The sequence below is a fragment of the Thamnophis elegans genome, chromosome 7 (genome assembly GCF_009769535.1).
Source record: "Thamnophis elegans isolate rThaEle1 chromosome 7, rThaEle1.pri, whole genome shotgun sequence".
Taxonomy (NCBI): Eukaryota; Metazoa; Chordata; class Lepidosauria; order Squamata; family Colubridae; genus Thamnophis; species Thamnophis elegans.
In genome coordinates this window covers 49,901,040-49,923,346 of record NC_045547.1, presented here as the reverse complement: position 1 = coordinate 49,923,346, position 22,307 = coordinate 49,901,040, and the positions used below count along the sequence as shown (strand labels likewise).

General features: G+C 37.1%; 2 protein-coding genes across 4 annotated transcripts in view; one reads left to right on the top strand and one right to left on the bottom strand.

Moving 5' to 3' along the window:
- The window catches only part of RASSF3 (Ras association domain family member 3), a 39,650-nt gene extending 28,759 nt beyond the window's left edge, over positions 1-10,891 (top strand). The window contains exons 4-5 of the mRNA XM_032220888.1: positions 737-852; positions 7,971-10,891. Coding sequence (XP_032076779.1) covers positions 737-852; positions 7,971-8,120 — 266 coding nt within the window. The 3' untranslated portion in view covers positions 8,121-10,891. The remainder of the gene's footprint in view (positions 1-736; positions 853-7,970) is intronic.
- Positions 2,200-22,307, bottom strand: part of GNS (glucosamine (N-acetyl)-6-sulfatase) — a 30,757-nt gene continuing 10,649 nt past the window's right edge. Inside the window, exons 8-16 of one of the 3 annotated variants that reach the window (XR_004255715.1) lie at positions 21,695-21,813; positions 21,320-21,423; positions 20,269-20,370; positions 19,659-19,766; positions 19,311-19,421; positions 17,713-17,873; positions 15,764-16,199; positions 5,423-5,571; positions 2,200-3,439 (exon numbers count right to left, since the gene is read on the bottom strand). Coding sequence is in view for 1 of the 3 variants with exons in the window: in XM_032220887.1 (XP_032076778.1) it covers positions 16,124-16,199; positions 17,713-17,873; positions 19,311-19,421; positions 19,659-19,766; positions 20,269-20,370; positions 21,320-21,423; positions 21,695-21,813 (781 nt within the window). In the remaining 2 variants the exon portion in view is untranslated. Of the gene's footprint in view, positions 3,440-5,422; positions 5,572-13,935; positions 16,200-17,712; positions 17,874-19,310; positions 19,422-19,658; positions 19,767-20,268; positions 20,371-21,319; positions 21,424-21,694; positions 21,814-22,307 lie in introns of those variants that run through there. The other 2 variants (XR_004255716.1, XM_032220887.1) reach the window with 2 other exon arrangements.

Below are 22,307 nucleotides of genomic sequence, written 5' to 3'. Positions count from 1 at the left end.
GGTGACTTTTCTAAGAGTAATCTTGATTGCTGTCAGTCTTTTGAAGGAGACCAGATAAGGAAAAATATATACTTTATTGTTCAAGGACATAGCAAATACTTTCTCTCCTCCTTCTTACATGAAAGAAAATTAGGGCCTTCTTGAGTTCTCTCTTCCAAGGCTAAGCTGATATTTATTTAACAGCTGTTGAATTCCTTCTTCAAGGCTATTTTGATATTCTTTTACAGTTATTGCCTCAGTCACTTGGAGTTTTTTCACCTCCAGTAAGTTTTAACCTCATAAAAGAGAAACAATGAAGTATGGAGAGAAGAAAAAGCTAAGGAAATAGGAATCTTTCTCCCTCCTTGCTCTTTTTCCCTTTCACAATACATTTCACAATAAACCTTGTGTTTTATTCTATTTATTTCCAGTATTGCATATACATTTTAGAGAATATATCTTGAGTTTTTTGAATGTAAAGTGTTTATTTACTTAGAACTGTTCATTAAGTATACTGTGTGACTATAAACTTTCACAAATTATAATAAAGAGAGCAGTGAAATAGAAAGGTAGGATATTCATCACCAGTCAAAGTTTGTAATAGTTCTAGTGCACCATTCATTATTCTTTTTTGCTCACCCGTTCTCCATTTATATAATATAGTACTGAGATTCCTCTATTTGTGTGTTTATAAAGCTGTGGGTCTGATAATCAGCAGAAATCTAAGTATGTATTCTTTATTTTATATTATTTGCAGTTTATATGTGCAAGCTCTCAGAAACAGAACATCCTCTCTATTTGCGGTTGGTGGCTGGCCCAAGAACAGATATGCTTAGCTTTGTTTTGCGTGAGCATGAATCTGGGGAGGTTTTGGTAAGTTATACTTGTCTTGTGTACTTGGAAATCTTGGAGTCCAGCTAGTTCATTGCTAGGATTTCTAACTAGTGGTGTACAATTTCCAGTTCAATCCTATTGAATTTATTCATGTTTATAGAGAAAAGCAAGCAAGTAGCCAAAGTACAGGTGGTCCTCAACTTACAACCACAAGTGAACCCCAGCTTTTTTTGTTGCTAAGTGAGAAATTTGTTAAGTGAGATTTGTTCCTATGACCTTTTCTGCCACAGTTGTTAATTGAATCACTGCATTAAATTGATTCATGGTTATTACGTTAATCTGGCTTCCCCATTGACTTTGCTTGTCAGATGTTTGCAAAAGGTAGATTACATAACCCTGGGACAAAGCAACCATCATCAATATGAGTCAGTTGCCAAGTGTCAGAATTTTGCTCACATGACACAGGGGATGCTGCAACAGTCGTAAATATGAAAAGCTCTCATAACTCACTTTTTAGTGCCTTTGTAACCTTGAACAGTCACTAAATGAACTGTTTGAAGACTACATATAGTGTAGATTATAAGAGTTTTATAGAATCTTATATTGGAAAGGATGTTTAAAACCTTTTGGATTCAGTGCCATGCCTTTCTTGGTATAAAAATCTGATCTAAAGTATTCCTAACAGATGAAAATGTCTGGGTTGGTGCATTTTGAACCAATCGGAGCTTCTGAATAGGGCAGCCACGTGAATAGCACATTGCAATAGTCAGGACGGAAGGTAACTAGGGTGTGAGTGACAGTGAGCAGAAAATGTTGGTCCAGGAAAGGGTGTAAGTGGTGAATAACCCGCACTTGTGCAAAGGTCCTCATGTCCATGACTGCCACCTGCTCCTCAAGCAGGAGTCGTGAGTGCAGAATAACCCCAGATTACACACTGGTAATCTGCCAGAGGCAGTGCTACTTCATCTAAGATCAGTTCTCCAATGGACCAAAGAACCCTAAAATCCAGAGCCATTCTGTTTTGCCAAAGTTCAATTTCAGCCCGTTTTTCCCCATCCATCCTTAATAGCTTCCAAACATTGCAAAACCTATCACTTTGATCACTTTTGGTAAATTAATTGTTTATCTTTACTTTCAATTACCTTGCTTTTGATATAGGTCTGATTTAGCCAATTGTTGTTTTTGACTGAAGTTATATACTACTTGGAGCTCCTTGTGATTGTGATAGGTTATAAGTATTGTTAAATGCATATTCAGTATCCTTAACATAGATGCAGTAGGAAAAAGGTCTAGTCTTTTTTTGGCATGACATGCTTTCCGATACTTCAGTGCTATTATCACCCATGAGGATTTCCCCCCCCCCCAATTCATGGTAAACATTGCCAGTTCTTTCAATTTGTCTTTATTAGATTTGGTTTACAATCCTTTAATGGTAAAGTAATCCTTCTTGCCCTTCTTTGAACTTGTTCTATTTTATCTAAATACTTTCTAAAATAATGTGTACAGGACAGGATAAAATATGTGAAGTTGGGTCTGATCTATGCAGAATAAAATGGATCAATTGTTTTTCCTGATTAAGAAACTATTTCAGTTGCTGTAGCCTAAAATTGCATTTATTTCCTAGCCACGTAGTAATTGTTATCTCAGTTAGTTCGCCTGTGCGCTACTTGGAGAATCCAAGATGGGTTATCTTTTGTAAATTTGGCCAGAGGCTGGGAAGTAAAAACCTTGGCCACTCCTCTTCCTCTCAGCTGAGCCTAGTTTTTCTTCTCAGTCTGGCTAGAGAGACAAGTGAATTTGATTCTCCATGCTTGGATTCTTCTAAACAGCTTTAAAACTTTAAAAAAAGGCAGACTTCGTTGCGGCAGGGGTCCTTTCATCCCCCTGCCTGGGCAATGCTCGTCGTTCGACTGCTGTGGCTGGCATGCAGTCAGTCTGCATTCTGGTGGCTCGGCGGGAGCTCTGATGACGATTTTCGCACCGCAGAGGAGCGGCAAAGTGCTGGCAAGCTGCTTAAGGCTTTTTGGGCTATTTTAGTGGTGCATCCAGCCTCCTTAGCTGCAGGCTCTTCCACACCTCAAGGCTGCTATTCCAGGATCAAGACTTTGTTTCCTGCTTCTATTTTGGCTACTGATTTTGTGTTTGCAAACTGTGTTGTTGGTTTCACGCTATTTCTTCTGGCTGGCAGTCATCTGCAATGAGTTATTGCACTTTCTCTCAGATCTTTGAAGATCAGAGTAATATTTCTGATCCATCAGCCAGCATTGTATTGAGGGGGGTTTCTCAGGCTTGGGATTTGCCCAAATTTGAATTACAGCTAGAGCATGAAAATCAAGTAGCACTAATGGTCAGACCATTTTCAAAATGGCGGACTGCCCTTTGCCTGCAAGCAGCCTGACTGAACTTTCCTCAGGCAGCAATGGTCGTCTTCAAGGGAGCTTTCACACAAGTCCCAGGCCCCGGATTCAAGGAGAGCTTCATCAGCCTCTGAGAAAAATGCAAAGCAGAGGCAAAGGGCCTTAGAAAAGTACTTCTCGAACACCCAGAAGGAAATAAGGCTCCCAGAATTCCAGTGAGCAAGCCTGAGGTTTCCCGCTCTTTGGAGACAGAACTGCCGTCGCAGATTCTGGAAGATAGCCAACTGAATTGGTCACCTATGATAATAATGAGATTCACCCTTTTCAAGAAGCTTATGAGGAGGATTTTGCTCCTCTCTCCTGCCTGGCATCTGCAGGATTGGAGCTCACTTTGGCTACTAGGCCTTCTGCCCCAGCAGCTACCTTTACTTCCACAGCAATGGGGTTCCGCTCTGGGGAGGAACAGGGCCCTGGTCTCTCTTAGGAATTGTACAACATTATTGCTGAGACCATATCACAGGGCATAGAATCAGCACTGTTCCAGAGAGGCTTTCTGTGCCACCTGGGCTCCCTTGATTATCAGGCCTGCAATCCCAGACTCAAACTGGTCTGACTTACATGGAGGATCCCCATTCTCCACCCCCTTCTCTCTGTAGTGAGGTTTTGATCATGGGGGATGATGATCCAGGGGACCAAGACCTATTTGAGAATGAAGGTCTCATCCCAGACAAGCCTTCGTTCATAGGGCTGTTTCGTCCCACCCTATTCAAGACCTTACTCTTTAAGGCCAAAACAACAGCCAATGTGGGGTGTCAAACAAATCCTAATGATCTATTGTTCACAGAGCCAGTGATGGAACAAGAGGTCATTCCTTTCCCAAAACTATTTGTAGATGTCATTCAGTAACAGTGGCACCAACCTGGCTCCATCGCTGTCCCTAGTGGGATAGATAGGAAGGTGTATGGGGTGAATCAGGACCTTGAGGAGCTCCTTAAAGCAGTGTTTTTCAACCACTGTGCCGCGGCACACTAGTGTGCCGTGACATAGTGTAAGGTGTGCCATGAGAGAATTACTTTATATATAGTCAATATAGGCACAGAGTTAATTTTTTTTAACATTTTCTAATGGTGGTGTGCCTCGTGATTTTTTTCATGAAAAAAGTGTGCCTTTGCACAAAAAAGGTTGAAAAACACTGCCTTAAAGTACCAACTGTGGATGCCCCTCTTGCCACTCTGGCTTCTTCAGCCATTCTCCCTTCCAACATAGTGGAGGGTCTAAAACAGGATAGGTAGGCAGCGCCTGGGTGATTAGATCAACCACAGCAATCTACTCCTTTAATAGGGCATCCTTGCTCTGGCTTCATCAGATGTGGGCCTGGTCCTCACCTGGGGACACCAGGCTGCAGCAGGATATTAACAAACTGATAGCAGCCGCTGAGTATTCAGCAGACGCAACCTTCAATGTGGCCATGTTCATTTCCAGGGCCATGGTGTCCAATGTCACCTCGTCACCTCCTGTGGCTACGCCATTGGCAGGCAGATATGAAATCAAAGTGGAGGTTAGCCTCAGTCCCTTTTAAGGGTAGCAGCCTTTTTGGGGAGGCACTGGATCCTATGCTAGTCGGGGATAATAATAAGAGGAAGGCTCTTCCTCTCATGTACAGGAGGGCAAAGACCACCCGCTACTATTGCCAGCAGATCTTTTGGGCCCCGGAGACCGGGTTCAACACCTTTTCTTATCAGAGGTCAAACCCCATAAGCATTGACTGCCCTCAGGACAGGTCATCCTTTCAAGATAGGGTCAGACAACCTCAGACCAGGCGGCCCTTTCGTGTGCCTTTCAATCTGGTCATCCCATTAGCAGTCAATTAGCTCTATTCGCCAGCCAATGGCAAGAGACAACAACAGATGCTTAGGATCTGCAGACAGTGAGGTGAGGCTTCACTCTAGAATTCTGCTCCATTCCCCCGAGACACTTCATCTGGTGCTCCATTCCCAGGAACAATGTCAAAAGGGCTCTGATAGAAACCATGATCCAGCACTTGCTGGACACAGAGCAGCAGGTACTAGGATTTTATTCAATCCTCTTCCTGGTCCCGAAGGTCTCGGGGGCGATGGAGAGCTATTCTAGATCTAAAATAGCTCAACATCTATTTAGTGTACAGATATTTCAAGATGCAAACTCTTCAATCCATCCTGGATTGCATCAGACAGGGAAATCTCTTAACTTCTATAGATCTCAAGTAAGCTTACCTCCACGTCCCTATTAGGCTCTCCCACAGACAGTTCCTCAGGTTCTCTTATGCAGGGCTCCACTTCCAATACAGAGCCCTTTGGCCTTTCATCAGCTCCCAGAACCTTCACCAAGCTATTAGTGGTGGCGGCTCACCTTCGAGAGAAGCCTGTAAGGATACAATGTTACATGGATGACAACCTCATCCAGTCATTCTCCCCACTTCAGGCAAGTCAAGATCTCCAGCTCACTGTCCAAACCCTCCAGAAATATGGATTTTCCGTAAACCTGGAAAAAAAGTCACATTATACCCACCACCAGTATTCTCCATCTGGGAGTGGTGATAAACACAGAGACCTGCGAAGTTTATCTCTCCCGGGAACATTGTGCCAGCATACGGTCTATCATGGACCGAGTCAGAACACTGTGTAAGTGCTTCTTCTTTCCCAATTGTTGGGAAAGATGATCTCATGTATAGCAATCATTCCCTGGGCACATTTACACGCTCGGGCCTTTCAATGGTTCCTGCTACTGCATCAGAGGTCCGGGAACAGCAGTTCCAATGCCAAGGTCTGGGTCCCTCTGATAGTGATTTGTTCCCTGGAGTGGACATCAACAGCCATGGAAAGAGGATGCCTGTTCAAGGAACCCAGCTATGTGAGCATAACGTTGGACACCAATCTCTTTGGCTGGGGAGCTCATCTGCAATCCTCAGTAACTCAAGGTTGGTGGTCTCCAGAGGATTTGCAACACAACATCCATTGGCTGGAACTGAGAGCAGCGCATCTGGCACTCCATCATTTCCAGGGACAGATATCCGGTCGACATGTTGTGTTACTAACAGACAATGTGGCGGCAAAAGTGTATGTAAAGCGGCAAGGGGACACCCATTCCAGAGTGCTCACGTAGGAAGCAGAGCAAATGGGTCTGTGGGTGGAGAAGCACATCCTCTCTTTATGGGTGGAACACATCTCAGGAGCCTCCAACATACAGGCGGACTGGTTGAGCAGAATCACAATTGACCAGTCTAAATGGCGCCTGTATCTGGACCTCTTCCAACAGGTGTCAGAAAGGTTCGGTCGCCCCACCATGGACCTGTTTGCCAGTCCAGAGAACACTCACCTGCCGAGGTTCTTCTCCCAGTTCATCCGGGGGGAGGGGGGTGTCGAAGGAACCAACTCTCTCCACTGACCATGGCCTCCTGGCCTCTTGTACGCCTTCTCTCTACTTCCCCTCATTCTGAAGGTTATCAGGAAGGTGCTGGCAGAGGGGGCGGAGGTTCTTCTTGTGGCTACCCACTGGCCCAGGAGACCGTAGTTCATTGATCTGACAGGACTGTCCATATCTCGTCCCTGGAGGATACCCAAGGACAGGATCTCCCTCAGCCTTGGTGCACCCGAACCCTCAGGAGCTCCAGTTGACCGTATGGCACTTGAGAGGGAGATCCTGAGGAGAGATCTTTCCAGCATGGTTTCAAACTATACAAGTCTCTAGACTGCCTTCTACGAACCGCATCTATATTGTGATCTGGTCCGTATTCTGCTGATGGTGCACAAAGGGGAAGATAGTTCCCTCCTCAGCATCGGTCCCACAGATTCTGGACTTCCTTCAGGAGGGACTCGACAGGGGACTATCTCCCAACACTCTCTGCAGGCAGATGGCCGCCTTATCCACAATTTTGAAGTATGACGAATTACAGTCCCTTGCCCACCATCTGAGGGTTTGCAGTTTTTTGACATGAGCGACTAATTTTAAGCCCCCTGCGGTACATAGATATCTTGGGACCTTTCGCTGGTTCTACAGACTCTCACTTCTCCTCCATTCGAGCCATTGAGGTCCACCAGTCTCCGGCTGCTAACATTCAAGGTCATGGCTATCACCTCTGCCAGGAGGATTTCGGAACTGGCAGCCCTCTTAGTGAGGGAGGATCTTTGTATTTTCCACCCAAACAGAGTCATCTTTCAGTATGATTTTGTTTATATTTTTAATTATGTTTGTAGTTTGTATTATTCTTTTTTCATTGTTTGAACAGTAACAGATTAAATTAGATGAAATAAATTTTTTCACTGAAATAAATTTTTTTATGCACTAGTGAACATTTATTTCTATCCCATTCTCACCCTATGTTAATAAATCACATCGCCAAATTTTGGCTGTAAAATATTTGGCTTAAGATGAAATATAATATACTTACATGCGCAAACTGGACTCCTAACAATTATGATTACTCATCATCCCTCTTGGCCATTGCATATAAATTGGTATGCATTAAAAAAACTAGATAGATATAATATTAGCATTTTGGTCTTTTATCTTCCTGCTTCTGAACTAAAAATTTCAAGAATGTATATTCTCTTTTTGTGCATGCTTTTGAAATTTGTGAGAATTTAATGGATTTAATCATGGACAGTTTTAGCTTATGTATTTCTATATTTTAGCATAGTAGCTCCTGAAGGAAAATAAATTTATTGGTTTCTACCTGAGTAGCACAATAAAATGAAAATTACTAACCAAATTGTCAATTGTTCTTAGATGCTATGGATAAATCCACAATTTTATTTTTTGCAGTGGGAAGCCTTTAGCCTTCCTGAACTACAGAACTTCCTGCGTATTCTGGACAAAGAAGAAGATGAGCAACTACAAACCTTAAAAAAACGCTATGCAGTATACAGGAAAAAACTTGAAGAAGCTCTTGATGGAGTTTGGATTCCAAGTTAAAAGGGGGTCAAAGAATACTCAGGGAAGACATATGTTGCTCAATTTTATGTAACTTGCCAGATCCAGTATCTTTAGCAAAATGAGTTTCAGAAAGAATAATTTGTTTCCTAAAGGCAGTTTTATAGATTGATATAATTATATTTTGCATGTAGGAGCATACAGAAATTGCAATATTTGCAAGCTTTTGTTTATGCTATGTCTTGATTTTTCCCTCTAGTTGCAATTGTCAGAGAAGTCTGTTTTCAAAGGCAGTAAGAAATGAAGATTTTCTGTTTTAATGTTAAAACGATGGGTGTGTGTGTGTAAATTTTGATATCTTACTCAAACTCAGTTTATAATAAGAATTAGTAAACTGTTTGATAGCAGAAATGATTTTGACTGCCTGTTTTCAAGTATTTCTTTATAATTTTGCAAATTAAATTATTTTTATACATTGAAGAGAAATAATGCTCAAAATGTTAAGTTAAGGTTGTTCAAGCAAATGGAGCTATAGAAGATATAATGGAAGTTGAAAAGAAGGTAAGAGTTGGAGAAAAGAAATGTTGAAATAATGTTGAAAAGAGATTGTTTTGCAGTTGGTTAACCGTAATGAGTAAGAAAGTTGAAGGATTTTGTTGTTCATTACTGAAATTAATATATTCAGTGCTATTATTGAAGAGGGTTTATTAAATATAGTAGAGAGTAAACCATGTGATATGAAGTACATGGTTACAAACCTATATGAAGTTTGGGATATGCTCAAATATTGTAGAGATTTTTATGAATCTAAAATCAACATTAAACTGTTAATGTGGAATTCTTATAATTTATTAAATGTCCAAATGTCTATTTGAATTCCTTTGAATATACAGTTTATCTCTTGGGAAAGAGATAAAAATTATTTTTATGATGTTATTTTAATATACAATTTCCTCCATTTGAAACAGAGTGTTATTTTTACTTATACTCATTGCACTGTGAATAATGACAATCTATAATTTTTAATTTCTATTCTGAAAAGTCATCTAAAAGTTGACTAGGATTCTAGGTGCAAGATATTTGTGAAAAGGGAAAATTTGCAGTTAATTAGCAGTATTTTTTCCTCAAAAAATAGTTTATCTAAGGTATTTATAACAAAACCAAAGAAATGGATGTGCAATAAAAACATTTAGATAAATGTATAACAGAAGTTGTTGTGCACAGTATTTGCAGCCATCAATCAGAATATATTCACTTGGGATAAATTTAATTTCCATAATTTAAAATAATCACTTTGGCCAATCTTTTTAAAAATGTAATCATTTGGACATTTACTTTAAAAATTTTGAGGAACATCCTTAGAAATGGTGACATCTAGTGGATATTGCAGGCAACACTAATTTATTATTAAAAAGTGCCTTCATGTCAATCTTTGGTTGCTTTTCTTGTCAAAATAAGATTATAATTTTCAAAGTGCAGAGACAATCTTTACTACAATAGAATATTAATACTATTTTGAAATTTGTGGTTAATATATAACGACATATCTTGTTTTGTTTTCTGTTCACACTTCACTGTACTACTCTGTATTTGTCTTATATTTCATTGGAAATAGAATCAAAATTACATAGAATAGTGGTGCTTGACTGCAACAATGTTTTTTTCCCCTGAAGATACTAAGTCAGGCCAATGGATCACTTTGGATATTATTAATCATCTAATGAAGCAGTGACATATTAATGCTGTTTTACTTTATATTTTATCTTATAGTATGCATCCTGGGTTCCACTATAGTTTGTTTCTAATATAATGTGCACATAAATGACCAGTATGCAGACATTACTCCTGATTACTCCTGCATAAAGCATCACTGAAAAAAGGGCATTAATTGAGAGCAGTGTAAAAAGTCTGAGGTAAAACAAAGAATGCTTGGGGAGATTGTTTCCCATTCCATATTCTGTCCTTGCCACTGAATATTTGTTCACTTGCTCCATGTTCAAGATATAATTTCTTTCCCTACCTTATCTTTCTAGGAAATATCACTTCCTTGTTCACTCTTTAGCGTAAATCCAAAGCCACATAAGAAAGCAATGTTGTTTGTCTAAAAGAGCACACCGTATAAAAGTAGTATTACATATTATGTTAGAACTGGTGAAAAATAAATATCACTGTAGTAAATCAAATCAGAAGTTATTTTTCTGTGTATGTGGATGCAGGTATGATTTCAGAATGGTGATTTGAGAGTTTTCCAATTTGACTCTTTTTCCTTAACTTGCTTATTGAAGCAGTTAAGCTGTAAACCAGAGTCATTTAACTGTATTAAGATAAAGCATTTAATGTTCTAGGTTTTTTTAAACATCTGATCCTAAGTTTGAAATATTGTTTTTGAATATTGAATGACAATTTGCAAATATGTGAATTATAATTTTAACTTGAACTTTGTTTTCTTACTCTTTTTTGATGTGTTTTATGTACTACAGGTTGGAGTAAGAAAAACAGTTTGTATTAATCCAGACATTCTTTTTCTTGGGTTACTGCTATTATTATTTTTAATTATAAAGAGACTCGGTGATTATTTTAATGTAGGATTCAATTTTTATTTTAGTGTAACATTCCTAATCTTCAAAGATGTTAAGGATGTTGTGTTTTGATTATGTTAATGAAGAATAGGTTGGAGAGGACATGGAAAACACTTTTTGAGAAACATTATTTATTATTTTTGAGTTTTTTTATACAGAAATCCAATTCCCTTTGATGTAAAGAAAATACTGTAAGTTTTCCATAAATAAAGCTGAAGTTGGCATTGTACTGTATGGTTATTTCTTTGACTAACTTATTGGCTTGCTTTAAATGTTTAATATAGCATTAATTAGATTTTTCACATATTCGCTTCTGTTTATTCAAGCATATGATCAATTATTATGTGCAACATACTTCAAAATTGATCAAGTATTTTATTCATTAAACAGATTTATATGACTTGTCAATTCACACAGAGGTAACTCCAGGAGGCTCTTACTATACATTCAAAACTCACATCTTACCCATATTCAGAATCCACAACATAAAAACCACGCGTGCGCGCGCGCGCGCACACACACACACACACAGCAGCAGCAGCACAATTAAACCATTTGATCAGTGCCATCTTTATTTGCGGTCACTGGGCCCTCTGACAAAAGCATATCTTCAGGGCCTTTCGGAAACCAACAAGGGTTGGGCCGAATGTCTCTGGTGGGACAATGTTCTATTGCTTTCTCCCACCCAGTATGAAATTATATGGTTGTCATTAACACTGTGGTGATCATCCACCTCTGCTATATATCCAATTGATAAGGCCTGCCTACTTACTCAGCTGCCATTCATGCCTTGAATGGCACTTCCAATTTTCTTTGCTCATCCTTCCCAGGAGCAAGTCGCCACCTCTATGAAGCTGCATAGCAGAAATTGGGGACATTTACATTTCCTAGAAAATGGACAATTCCCTTAAAAAATAAATCGGTACCCTGCTGTTTGAGTTTGAATATGTGTTGACTATGTGGATTTAGTTGCTTGGTGATGCCAGACCTTGCTGATCTAGTAAACAGCAATAGGCTTATTGGGATTGGAGCTGCTAAATTCTACAAGTAGTGTATTATCTATTTTTTATGTTTAAAGGTCATTGTACAGGGCTTGCTTGAATGTAAAATTGTATTTAAGTGTTATAGGTCTTTAAAAAATATTTTTAAACTGGTATGGAATTATCTTTGAAGCTTATTCATTTTTTAAATGCCCAAAGCCAATGTTGGAATAATACAGTAATCCTAAAAAATGATTTTCTGTGGATAGTTAATCTAAAAAGAAATTATCTTTTAAAAAAAATAAATGTTTTTTTGTTTCTTTTATATCTTTCCTTTAAATCTATACAAATATCTAATCTTTCTTTGTATTTTATTCTTGAATTACCAACTTGGGAATTTTCTACAATGGGAACTTAGAAAGATTTACTGTAACATTAGGTTTTTTTTTTACCTCACCATTGCTATATAATCAGCTCCATTAAATATATATACTAAGATAGTATTTTATCTGTACTCTGATCAAAATAACATGCTTATAAAACATACACACCAAAGCCGCTACCACAGAACTGAACTCACATTATGATATAGGACTCTGTGTGTGTGTGTGTGTGTGTGTGTGTGTGTGTGTGTCCCCGTCCTATACCATAATGCGAGTTCAGTTCTGGTAGCGGCTTTGGCGTGTATGTTTTATATAAACATGCTGTCTTGATCAGAGTACAGGTAAAATACTATTTTACTGTATACATTTAATGGAGCTGATTATTAAGAAAAAGTCATGTGTGGATTGAAGCTCACCTTTGGAAAAAAAATAATTGTATTCCAGCTTCATTTTTTTTTTTTTTGCTTTTGAGAACTCAAGAAATACTTAGAAACATTGCATTCTAAGCATCCGATTTCCATTTGTTATTAAATTCCAGCAATGTAGGTATTTATTTACCAAACAATAAATGTATTTAAGTGAATCATCCCATTTAAAGAGTCATTTCTTAACTGGCTGCATATGTATGTTGACAAGAGTATTAAATGGAAATACAAGTAGTCCTTGGCTTGTTACCCCAATTGGGTCCAGAATTTCTGTTGCTAAGCAAGGCAGTTGTTCAATCATGTCTGATTTTACAACTTTGACAAGTTGTTAAGCAAATCATTGCAGACGTTAAGTGAATCATGCAGTGTTAAGCAAACCCAGCTTCCCTTGTAAAAACCTTGCTTGTCAGAAGTTGACGGAGAAGGTTGCAGATGGAGATCATTTCACCCTGGGGATGTAATTCATGGCTGCTGGCAAATGTCTGAATTTCAGTGCTGGTTGTAACTTTGAATGATGGCTAAATGAATGGTTCCAAGTCAAGGACTATTTCTAGTACCAGTGATTTTTTTTTTTAAGAAAAAGATCATTACATAAGCCTAACTTACATTACCTTTTCACATAAAGTGAAAGCTAAAACATACAATATTCACTTCATTTATTTTTAAAATGGTTCAACATGCTAAAGAAACTAAACTTTCTATGAAATATTTATAAGTAGTTATACAAAATTGGGGGAGGGGGCATAGAGTTCTACAGACCTATAGGATAAATGTAAAAGCAATAAGAACTTTTGACAATGGATATTTAACACTGTCTTCCAGGCTGTCTGTGCTTCAAAGTAATATAGTCTGCACCATGTTTTATAGCAGTTCCCAGTGTTTGTTTCTAATCAACTGGGCCCAAGTATCAAAAAGCTGAATAGCTGAGCAGTTATTAGATATGTATAGTAGCATGCTGATTAGTACATTGATTTTAAATGCTTACTTTATTATAGACAAATTTAATCACTGAAATTGTGTGCAGCAATATACAGGGTCCTTAAAATGGCATTTTGTTAAAAATACTGAACATATGTACAATTCCCATATTGCACGGACACATTCATGACATGATAAAGAAACCCATGTGATGGTTGAAATGGCTTCAAGCAGCTTTGCAAATAACTAATTTTTGACAATCAATGTAGAAACAGTGCCATAAAAGCATCTGGAAACCTGACATTGCATAAAAGTTCATGCAGTGATTCTTAGCATATCAAGTAGAACATCTCCAAGAGTGATTTGTCATTTAAAGCATTTGCCGTGGGGCGATTGTTTTTAAAAAGAGGAACAGCTGTTATTATGGGAAAGCATTACTTAGCCCTTCTAGTTGAATTAATAACATTAATTTGCATTTGTTCCGGTAAAATGTTTGCATAAACACAGCAAAATCCGATTTAGCAGTCACATCAATTCAGGATGTTTATGAAACATGGCAATGGTTTCATGTTTTCAAACAATTGTGTTATAATACCAGTTTGCCAGAGGAAAAAAATCTCCAAAGAATGGCTTTTTGTCATGTATTTCCCCAGCTCCCTTTTATGTAGGAATGTTATGCCCATTTTAGTACCCAACAGCAGCATAGTAATTTTACAATAAGGCATGGATAGACAACTGCCAAAACAATGCACTCTGTTATAATTTTTGCTTTTTGTTAAAATGATTAAATCAAGGGCACAGGAAGATAAATGTTGAGTAGCTATTACAGGGAAATAATGCTATTTCTCATTCAAGCTCAAAACATTTGAGTGCAAATTGATCAGTGTTGTAAGGTAAAACCATTTAATAGGAAAGCAAAACTATAAATATTTCTCAATATGTTAATTCTATGCCTAACTCCTGTTTTCTGCTTACACTACTAATTTAGAAGTAGTTTATGGGCGCATTAACCAAATGTAAAAAATATACAGGTGAATAATAGTTGTACATAAGAAAAACAAGACTAATGTAAGGAACAGTTCAATACTGAATTTCTGTCTGTTCTAGGTTCTGCACTGATTTTACATGATTAGTAGTATAGTATGAAGGGAAGACATAATATTACAACTATGTTCTGACCCAGGCATAAAAATAATCTTAAATATTTTGCTAGGCATAAGTCAGAAGTACTTCAAGTGTATGTTAGGTATCAGTCACATGAGAAATTAAATCATTTTCTTGAGAATATTAAAAGCTGTTGAAACTTTAAAAGCATTAATTGTAATATGATTTCAGAACCATTCAGCCGTTAGGTCCAGACCTAGTCATAGTTGACACTTCTATATGATGAAATAACCTGGGGACAGGTTGTATATGAGTAATGCTACCTTCATTTTTTAGTTATTATATCTTAAGGCATAAAATTGGATATAACATCAGGTCTGCTTCCCATATATTGTTTGATTTAGATCCTTAACGAGCTCTAAACTGATGAAAGATATAATTTCAAAAGCTTGAACATGTTCAGCTGCAATAAACCAAATCACAAGATTCACCCCAAAATAAGCATGGAGATAAATGGCACTTAGAGGAGGAGCTGCACTTCTGATCAAATGTTCCATAGTCTATTTCAGAATCATTTGCTGTTATCTTGCTATTTGCTTACTCCCTTCAGACAGAAGCTATCATAACAGCTTTCATAAGTTATATAATGAAGCTATCTTATTTCAAATTATCTATCCACTTTTTTAATATATTGTCATAAAGATGCAAGTTTTCTTTTGAGAAACAGCTAGCCTTTGACTCTGCTTTGCCCAGCATAGGTTCCATGTGATTTGCAAGAATTCTATTCAGAAAGCTCCTATTCTTACGCAGTGACTAGCTTTTGTGGAGGCATTTTCTTAAGAACTACCCAGTGCAATTGTAATACATTGCATTACAAGTGTAGAATACAAATGTGCATGTAATAGCCATCCTGCTGAGATTTAGATGCAAATGCATCAGTGAAAAAGCCTGTCCTAAAAGGAATTTCTGCATTGATGTAATGCAATTTTCATTTTAGTTATTACCTCTAAGGATACCTGTTCTTCAAACTGTTGGCCCAAGTTCTAGTTTAAATATTCAGAGTGGTATGCCTTATACCAGTAACTTTATTGTAGGACTTCTACTATTTTAGTGTACACGTCAAGCAGAAAACACAGTTGGGGAAGGGAGGTTTCTCATTTTAATGGGTTGATTCTGACTTAAAATATTGAGCGGATTCTGTAGGTAAGAACAAACATATAATATCAGACACATAGATTGTAGCCAGTGATCCAAGTGAACCCTGAAAAACAGGAAAGAAAACAAATGGCAACTAACCTTAATTTAATTCATCAGATTCAGAACGGAAGCAGTAGTGGGACGCACACTGTATCTTTTAAAAAGCTGTTAGGTAGTGGTTGTACATAGGAGACAGCAGTCCTATCCTCTGTGTATATAATAAGACCAAACAAGGACATTCAGATTCAAATCCCAAATTAATATTTAACTTCAGATGAAACATTTGTGTGGCAATCAGATTTGAGTAGACAGGGCAGATCACGTCACTAACACATGGCAAGAGATTGTTTAACCAGCAAGATCAGCTGATCTAATATTTCGACATCAGAAAGGACTAAATAGTTTTCTGCAGTCATTTCAAAGAAGTTGAGTTGGCAACAAACAAGCTAGCAAGTTCAGCTACAGGGATGGTACAAGAAGTCTGCGAGTCTGAAGCTCTTGGTTGCCAAACATCAGGTGTGGGTTGAATTTATACCTAAAGGGAAAAAAAGAGAAACAAATGTAAGAAAAGGTCTCACACATGTTAAAAAAATCTCAGTAGTGAAATGTGGATTATCAAATCTCTTGAATTCTGAATTCAAATGTAATTACAAATACTGGGCTTAGAAATTGGAAGACCATAAATCCTAGTCTTGCCTTAGGCATAAAGCCAGTGGGGTGAGCTTGGTACAGTCACTCTTTCTTAGCCATCAGAAGGAGGCAATGGCAAACTACTGAAAATATTGCAAAGAAAACTGCAGGTATTATGTCAGGCAATCACCAAAACTCAAGAAAAACTTAAGAGAGGGGGCGGGGGAAAACATGCATTATAGAAAGTGTAGTACAGTATTACCACCCCACCTTAAAATTAACAGAAGATGCTACACATAGCAGAATGTGGTCCATTAAATGAAGGATTCATTTAATGCTAAAAATAACCAGATGCCCCATTTACAGGGCTTTTGATCTTTAAATGTTTATAGTTGCATGCAACAAGAGAGGCAAAGTGTGTTTATTTAATGAAATGTATAAAGCCACCCAATTCATATATCTCTGGACAGCTTACGGAGCCATTACAAAATCCCCATTAGGAGAGCAAGAGAAGAAAAAAAGCCAAAATCCAAAGCAAATCAGGCCCCCAATAATAAAAAGGCATGAAAACACTTTTATCATCCCAAGTTTGCTTGGATCAAGAGCCAAGGCTTGATTAAAGGCAGTAGGGCCAGAACAACATGAAGCTTTGCAGGGATGATGGCATCCCTGCCGTCATAGAGGGCAGATGGCACAATAGAAAAGACATGCTTCCTGCAACCATCAGGTGACATTGTATCAAAAACAAACCCCACAACTTGTCAACCCTGTTGGACCATTTAAGACAGGAACAATGCGAGAAAGGCAGTCCCTCAAGCAACCAGGCTATGGGTTTTATAGGTCACATCCAACACCATGAATCTCACTTGGAAGAACATTGGTAACTAGTGCACTCATGCAGCAGGTGTGTCTATCAAGGCACACCATAATTGCTTGTACACACACATTTTGGATCAATTGCAGCTTCTGAGTACTTTTCAAGGAAAACTCACAGAAAATGTAATAGGTCAAGTGTTTGATCATTTAAGACATGACTGACTGAGGATCAAGTCCTAGTCTGGGAAAGATTGAAATAGGTGTACCTGCTGAATCTGGCAAAGACTTCCTGGCCACAATCTGTTCCAAGTAGAAGCAGATAATCCAGGAAAACCTCCAAAATGCACAGCAGTTTTATTTACAGAAGTCCCCTCATATCCAGAACTAAAAATGTCAAATCTGTCATACCAGAACCCAGAGCCCAAGTGATTCTGCCTTATCAGGGTTGAATTTCAATCTGTTCCTCCCCCATTTTCTTAGTCTCCATGCATTGGAACATGAACTTAGCAGGAGTACTTGGTGGGTCTATAGTTTATATGTACAACAGAGCATCAGCAGCATATTGATGATACTGAACGTAATAACTGAAGCAGTATATTTACCCTGGATCAAAAACTCCTGGTGTGTGACACGTTGCTCCAGCACAGGACTGTAGCATCATTAGCCGATAATTCATTTTTTCTAAAATTTCTTGATCTATTGTTTTTGCAATATTAGTAATCTGGTGTGGGTCTGCAGTCAGGTTGTAAACTTCAACAAACACCTTCATGAAAGCAAAAGCAATGCTATTAGAAATATGCATTTAATTCATCTGACAAATCATTGTGAGTTTCTTCCGAGTTCTAATATATTAATGAAGTTGTTCATTCAATTCAACCAGATTTTTTTTCATGGATGAATGGAAAGCCTAGCCTTGGATCTGATTAGAAGTTAAAAATCATCTAAACGTTAATTTATTCATTAAAAGTATTCATTCACTCAAAGGTATTAAACACACAGAAGACCCAAAAAAGTTAGGTTCAAAATGCTTTTCCCGAATAATTTTTAAAGCACATACAGCCGTAATAAATAAATATGCTATACTTAGGATACCAAAATAATACACATCAGTTCTGTCAAAACAATGAATTCATGTAAGATTGAAACCATGTTGTGGATACAATAAGGGTGGCTGACGCAGTTGTTCTCCTACCCACAGGGTAGCAATTCCAGGCCCTCTGAAAATGCTAAGCAGAGCTTTGAAACTGCATCTCTTCAGGCTGAAATTTAATTTTTCATCTTAAATTTATCACTTATTGCCATAAATATGCTTTCTCCATTGTTGATAACATCCACAGTAAGATTATAATGGAAGCTGCCTATGTAGATTTCACATACTAATCTAAGTCTTCCCTTAGCTATAAAGAATCTAGCTAACTCAGAACAATCATCTCCAAAAGTGTTTGCTGCTAATGTTGGTAATCATTTCAAGATTTCAAAATTATGATGTGGGAAATGTATAGTCTGTTACCTATGCTATCTAAAATACATGACAACATAATAGAATACTGCAGCAATATAATGTATTACTAACATTTAAATCTATGATAAATATTAGAATGATACGTGGCTGCAAGTAAATTTTTGTAAGAGGGAATTGGATATAAAGTGCATTAGGAATATAAATATAGAATTATTTGCTAGAAGAGAATTAGGATGACAATTCTCTCTGCTCATAAAATTCTGGTATATCTTTAGGTTCAGCTTGTGAAAGCAAATCATTGCATTTTATTAACTTGAGACAAAATGTTGACATTATTTTTGAAACAGAACAAACTTTTTCAATGGATGCTAATGGTTACTGAACTTTGGTCTTTTTAAAAAAATAGAGCTTAAAAACTTCTGGAATATCTGGAATATATAGTATTTTTTTAGAAATGGCTACTGCTACTTCACAGTATTAAAATCAATAGCTATTATAAATCCAAAGGAGGCTTAGGAATCTTTGCAGCTGCTTTATTGTAGTAAGCTTCAAAATGCATCTGATGATAACATACATAAATGCATACATAAGATATTTTATAGAAACATCCTGATTTTTTTTCTGCATGTGTTTTAGCAGTTTTAAAAGGCTTAATTCAAATCATTGTTAATTATAGAAGGATTATATTTTCATAAGGACTTCGATTAACATGGAATTACAAAACAAAGACAAACTTACCTCATGGTCATCAAATTCACAGTATTGCAGATTCCATTTAGTTGATAGTGTCCGTACACATGCGTAAGTATTGTTATAGGCATCCTCACAAACACAGTCTGGAAAACAGTGCTATAAAAATAGCTAAGTGTTAGAATAATTTTAATGTCATTCAAATGATATAGAACACTGAAACGTATATACCTTTAAGTCTGTCCCAGAGACCTCTAATAATAACATCCAAAGTTAATTTTACTATTCCCTGTATTCAGCCAACATTTGACTACTATTTCCACATACAGCCATCTCCCCCTAAGTTTAGAATATGAAGGATTTTAAAGGGAATGCAACATTTTCAACATTACGTACAGTAACACCAGGCCCAAGGGCAGGACAAGTAGGATCACTGCTGTTATGTCCTTCTCCTTGGTATTCAACCAAAACATCTGATCTCCAGGTCCTGTTTATTTCTCCTCTCTGTAACAAAGGATTAACCAAACTGGGGATTATTGCTTTTTACAGGCTCAGAGACTGTCTAAACCTCTGTAACCAATCTAGTTCTAATCAATAAAACAATCTTAGAATAGAAATGAACAACTGTCTTTTTCCAATATGTAGCGTCATCAAAAACACAACTAGCGAAAAATACATTTATTTTCAGATGATCTCATACCGCTTCACTGTGAACAGGAAGAGGCGGCATTTTGTTCATTTTAACCAGGTTTTTCAAACTCACAGTGCTCATCTTAGTTTTCCAAGATCTCATAGAAAGCTGTTTTGCATTATCTCAAACCTGCTCAGTTTAAACAGAAATTATCCTTTCTGTATCAGAAGCATACTGCTTCAAGCTGTAAAGCAATTCATTATTGACAGGAAAGTGTTTGTGAAAATAAGGGATTTATTGTTATAATCCGGTGACAGTTACACTAAGGAACCCTTGCAGCAATTTCCAAAATAAATGCCTAATTTGTGCACTTACCAACAATGGTAACAATGACATTCCATCCATCTGGGTTTTATTGAGATCATAGCCTGCAATATCTAATATAGTAGGACCTAAATCAATGTTCACCACAAGCATCTAGAAGGAAAGAACAACATTACAGATTTTCCAACTGAAACAATTAGTGCGTTATAGATTTACAGAATGTCATAAAAGATGCTTTGCGAGATTTGTGGTTTCTGACCATAATCTCTTAAATTTCAGTGAGAATGCCAATATTCTCTAAATTTTATTTAACTCTTGAGAATCTCCATTTAGAAAATGTTGCTGTGGTCCTAAAAATATTGCGTGATTTCTGGATTATGGGTATGCCTTGCCAATTTTTGATAACATAATGAAGAAGGTGGCTTAAAGCCATTCATTCAGAATGTGAACATTCCATTTCACAATAAACAGAATAGTTATGTAGTAATTCAACTATTAGTCTAACCTTTTCCCACTCTTAATCATAAAATTACATGTAAGGATTTAGAAAGGAGATTCATTCCAGTGTACACAAAATATATAAGAAGGAAGAGTGAGAGAAAGAAAAGGAGGTAAAGAAATCAGTCCCATGATATATATCAGTATGTGCATTTCTTATCCAACCCCAACCTCAATAAAATGATTACTTTTATTAATGAGTGGTGTTCAACATTTTTTTAGGGGGTTGCAGCCTTGCAAAGACTTCTTTGCTCATACCAGTCATCTCTTATAGCAATACAATGTTTAATCTTGGCCTGCAAAGAGAAAATTGATCTAGCCACCCATGTGAGTAATAAATGCTTCCAAATACTAGATTTATAACAATTTTTAAAAATATCTCAGATATTAAAATAATGTAACTTCTTTTTATCAAGCAGATTCAGAAACAAATGCTATTCGATCGCTTTACCTACACATGTACATACAGTTTTATTGCATATCTCTTCTTACACAGCCTATTTCTATTCAAAATATCTTGTATTCTTATTAATTATACTCAACATATGATTCATACTATAAATGTTATGATATCATACAGTGTTGTCCTCAAGGGAAAATATACCTTGTTTGTCTGGTTGGGTTTTATTCCTGGCCCTCGAACAAGCAATGGAACTTTAATATCAAATTCATACAGCTGCCGTTTGTCAATAGGCAAAGAAAACTGGCCTATAAATATAAAGAGCAGAAATTCTATCACTCACAATTTTCAAGAAATTCTAAAGCAGAATATTGATTTCTTCAGAGATTGGTTTGCAAACTACTATTCTAAATGAGAATTTCTGAAGAGCATATATGATCATCTAAGTTGAAATAAATGATGTCCAATGAGTCTGTATTATTTCTCTCCCCAGAATTATCACATTTTTTTGAAAGTTTTTCAAATTTATACCTGGAACTCTTTAATTAATTCTTTTCATACAGGTAATATATATATTACCTGTATGAAATCCATTGTCTGATGTGTAAAAAATATATGTATTATCCAGCTCTCTCTGAAACTGCAGCTTCTTCACAAGTTTTTCTATTAGATCATCCACTGACAGAAGTGTTTGCCATCTGCATAAGAGATAGGATTTTCAGGTCAAAATACAAAAACTTTTAACAGCATTTTACATCTCACAGAAGACATTCATTTCACACATTCTACAAAGCCCTGATTTATTTAGGTCAAGTAAACACTGTCACCTTAGATCAGCAAAAATTGCTTTAAGTTTTGTTTTGTTTTTTAATTACTTCATTTGCTCAATTGTAAGAGCACTCATGTGAAACTTACAATAATTTTTTACTTATTGCTAAAGAGCAACATACTAGCACATGCTGCCATTTTTCACTATTCTTCCATCAATAGAAGTAAGCAAATCATTATAATTATTTTGTAAAGTTAGGGTGGATGAGCTGTGGTGGTCCAGTGGTTAGAATGCAGTATTGCAGGCTACTTCTGCTGACTGCCAGCAATTAAATTCTTACCGGCTGAAGGTTGACTCGGCCTTCCATCCTTCCAAGGTTGGTAAAATGAGGACCCAGATTGTTGGGGGACAGATGCTGACTCT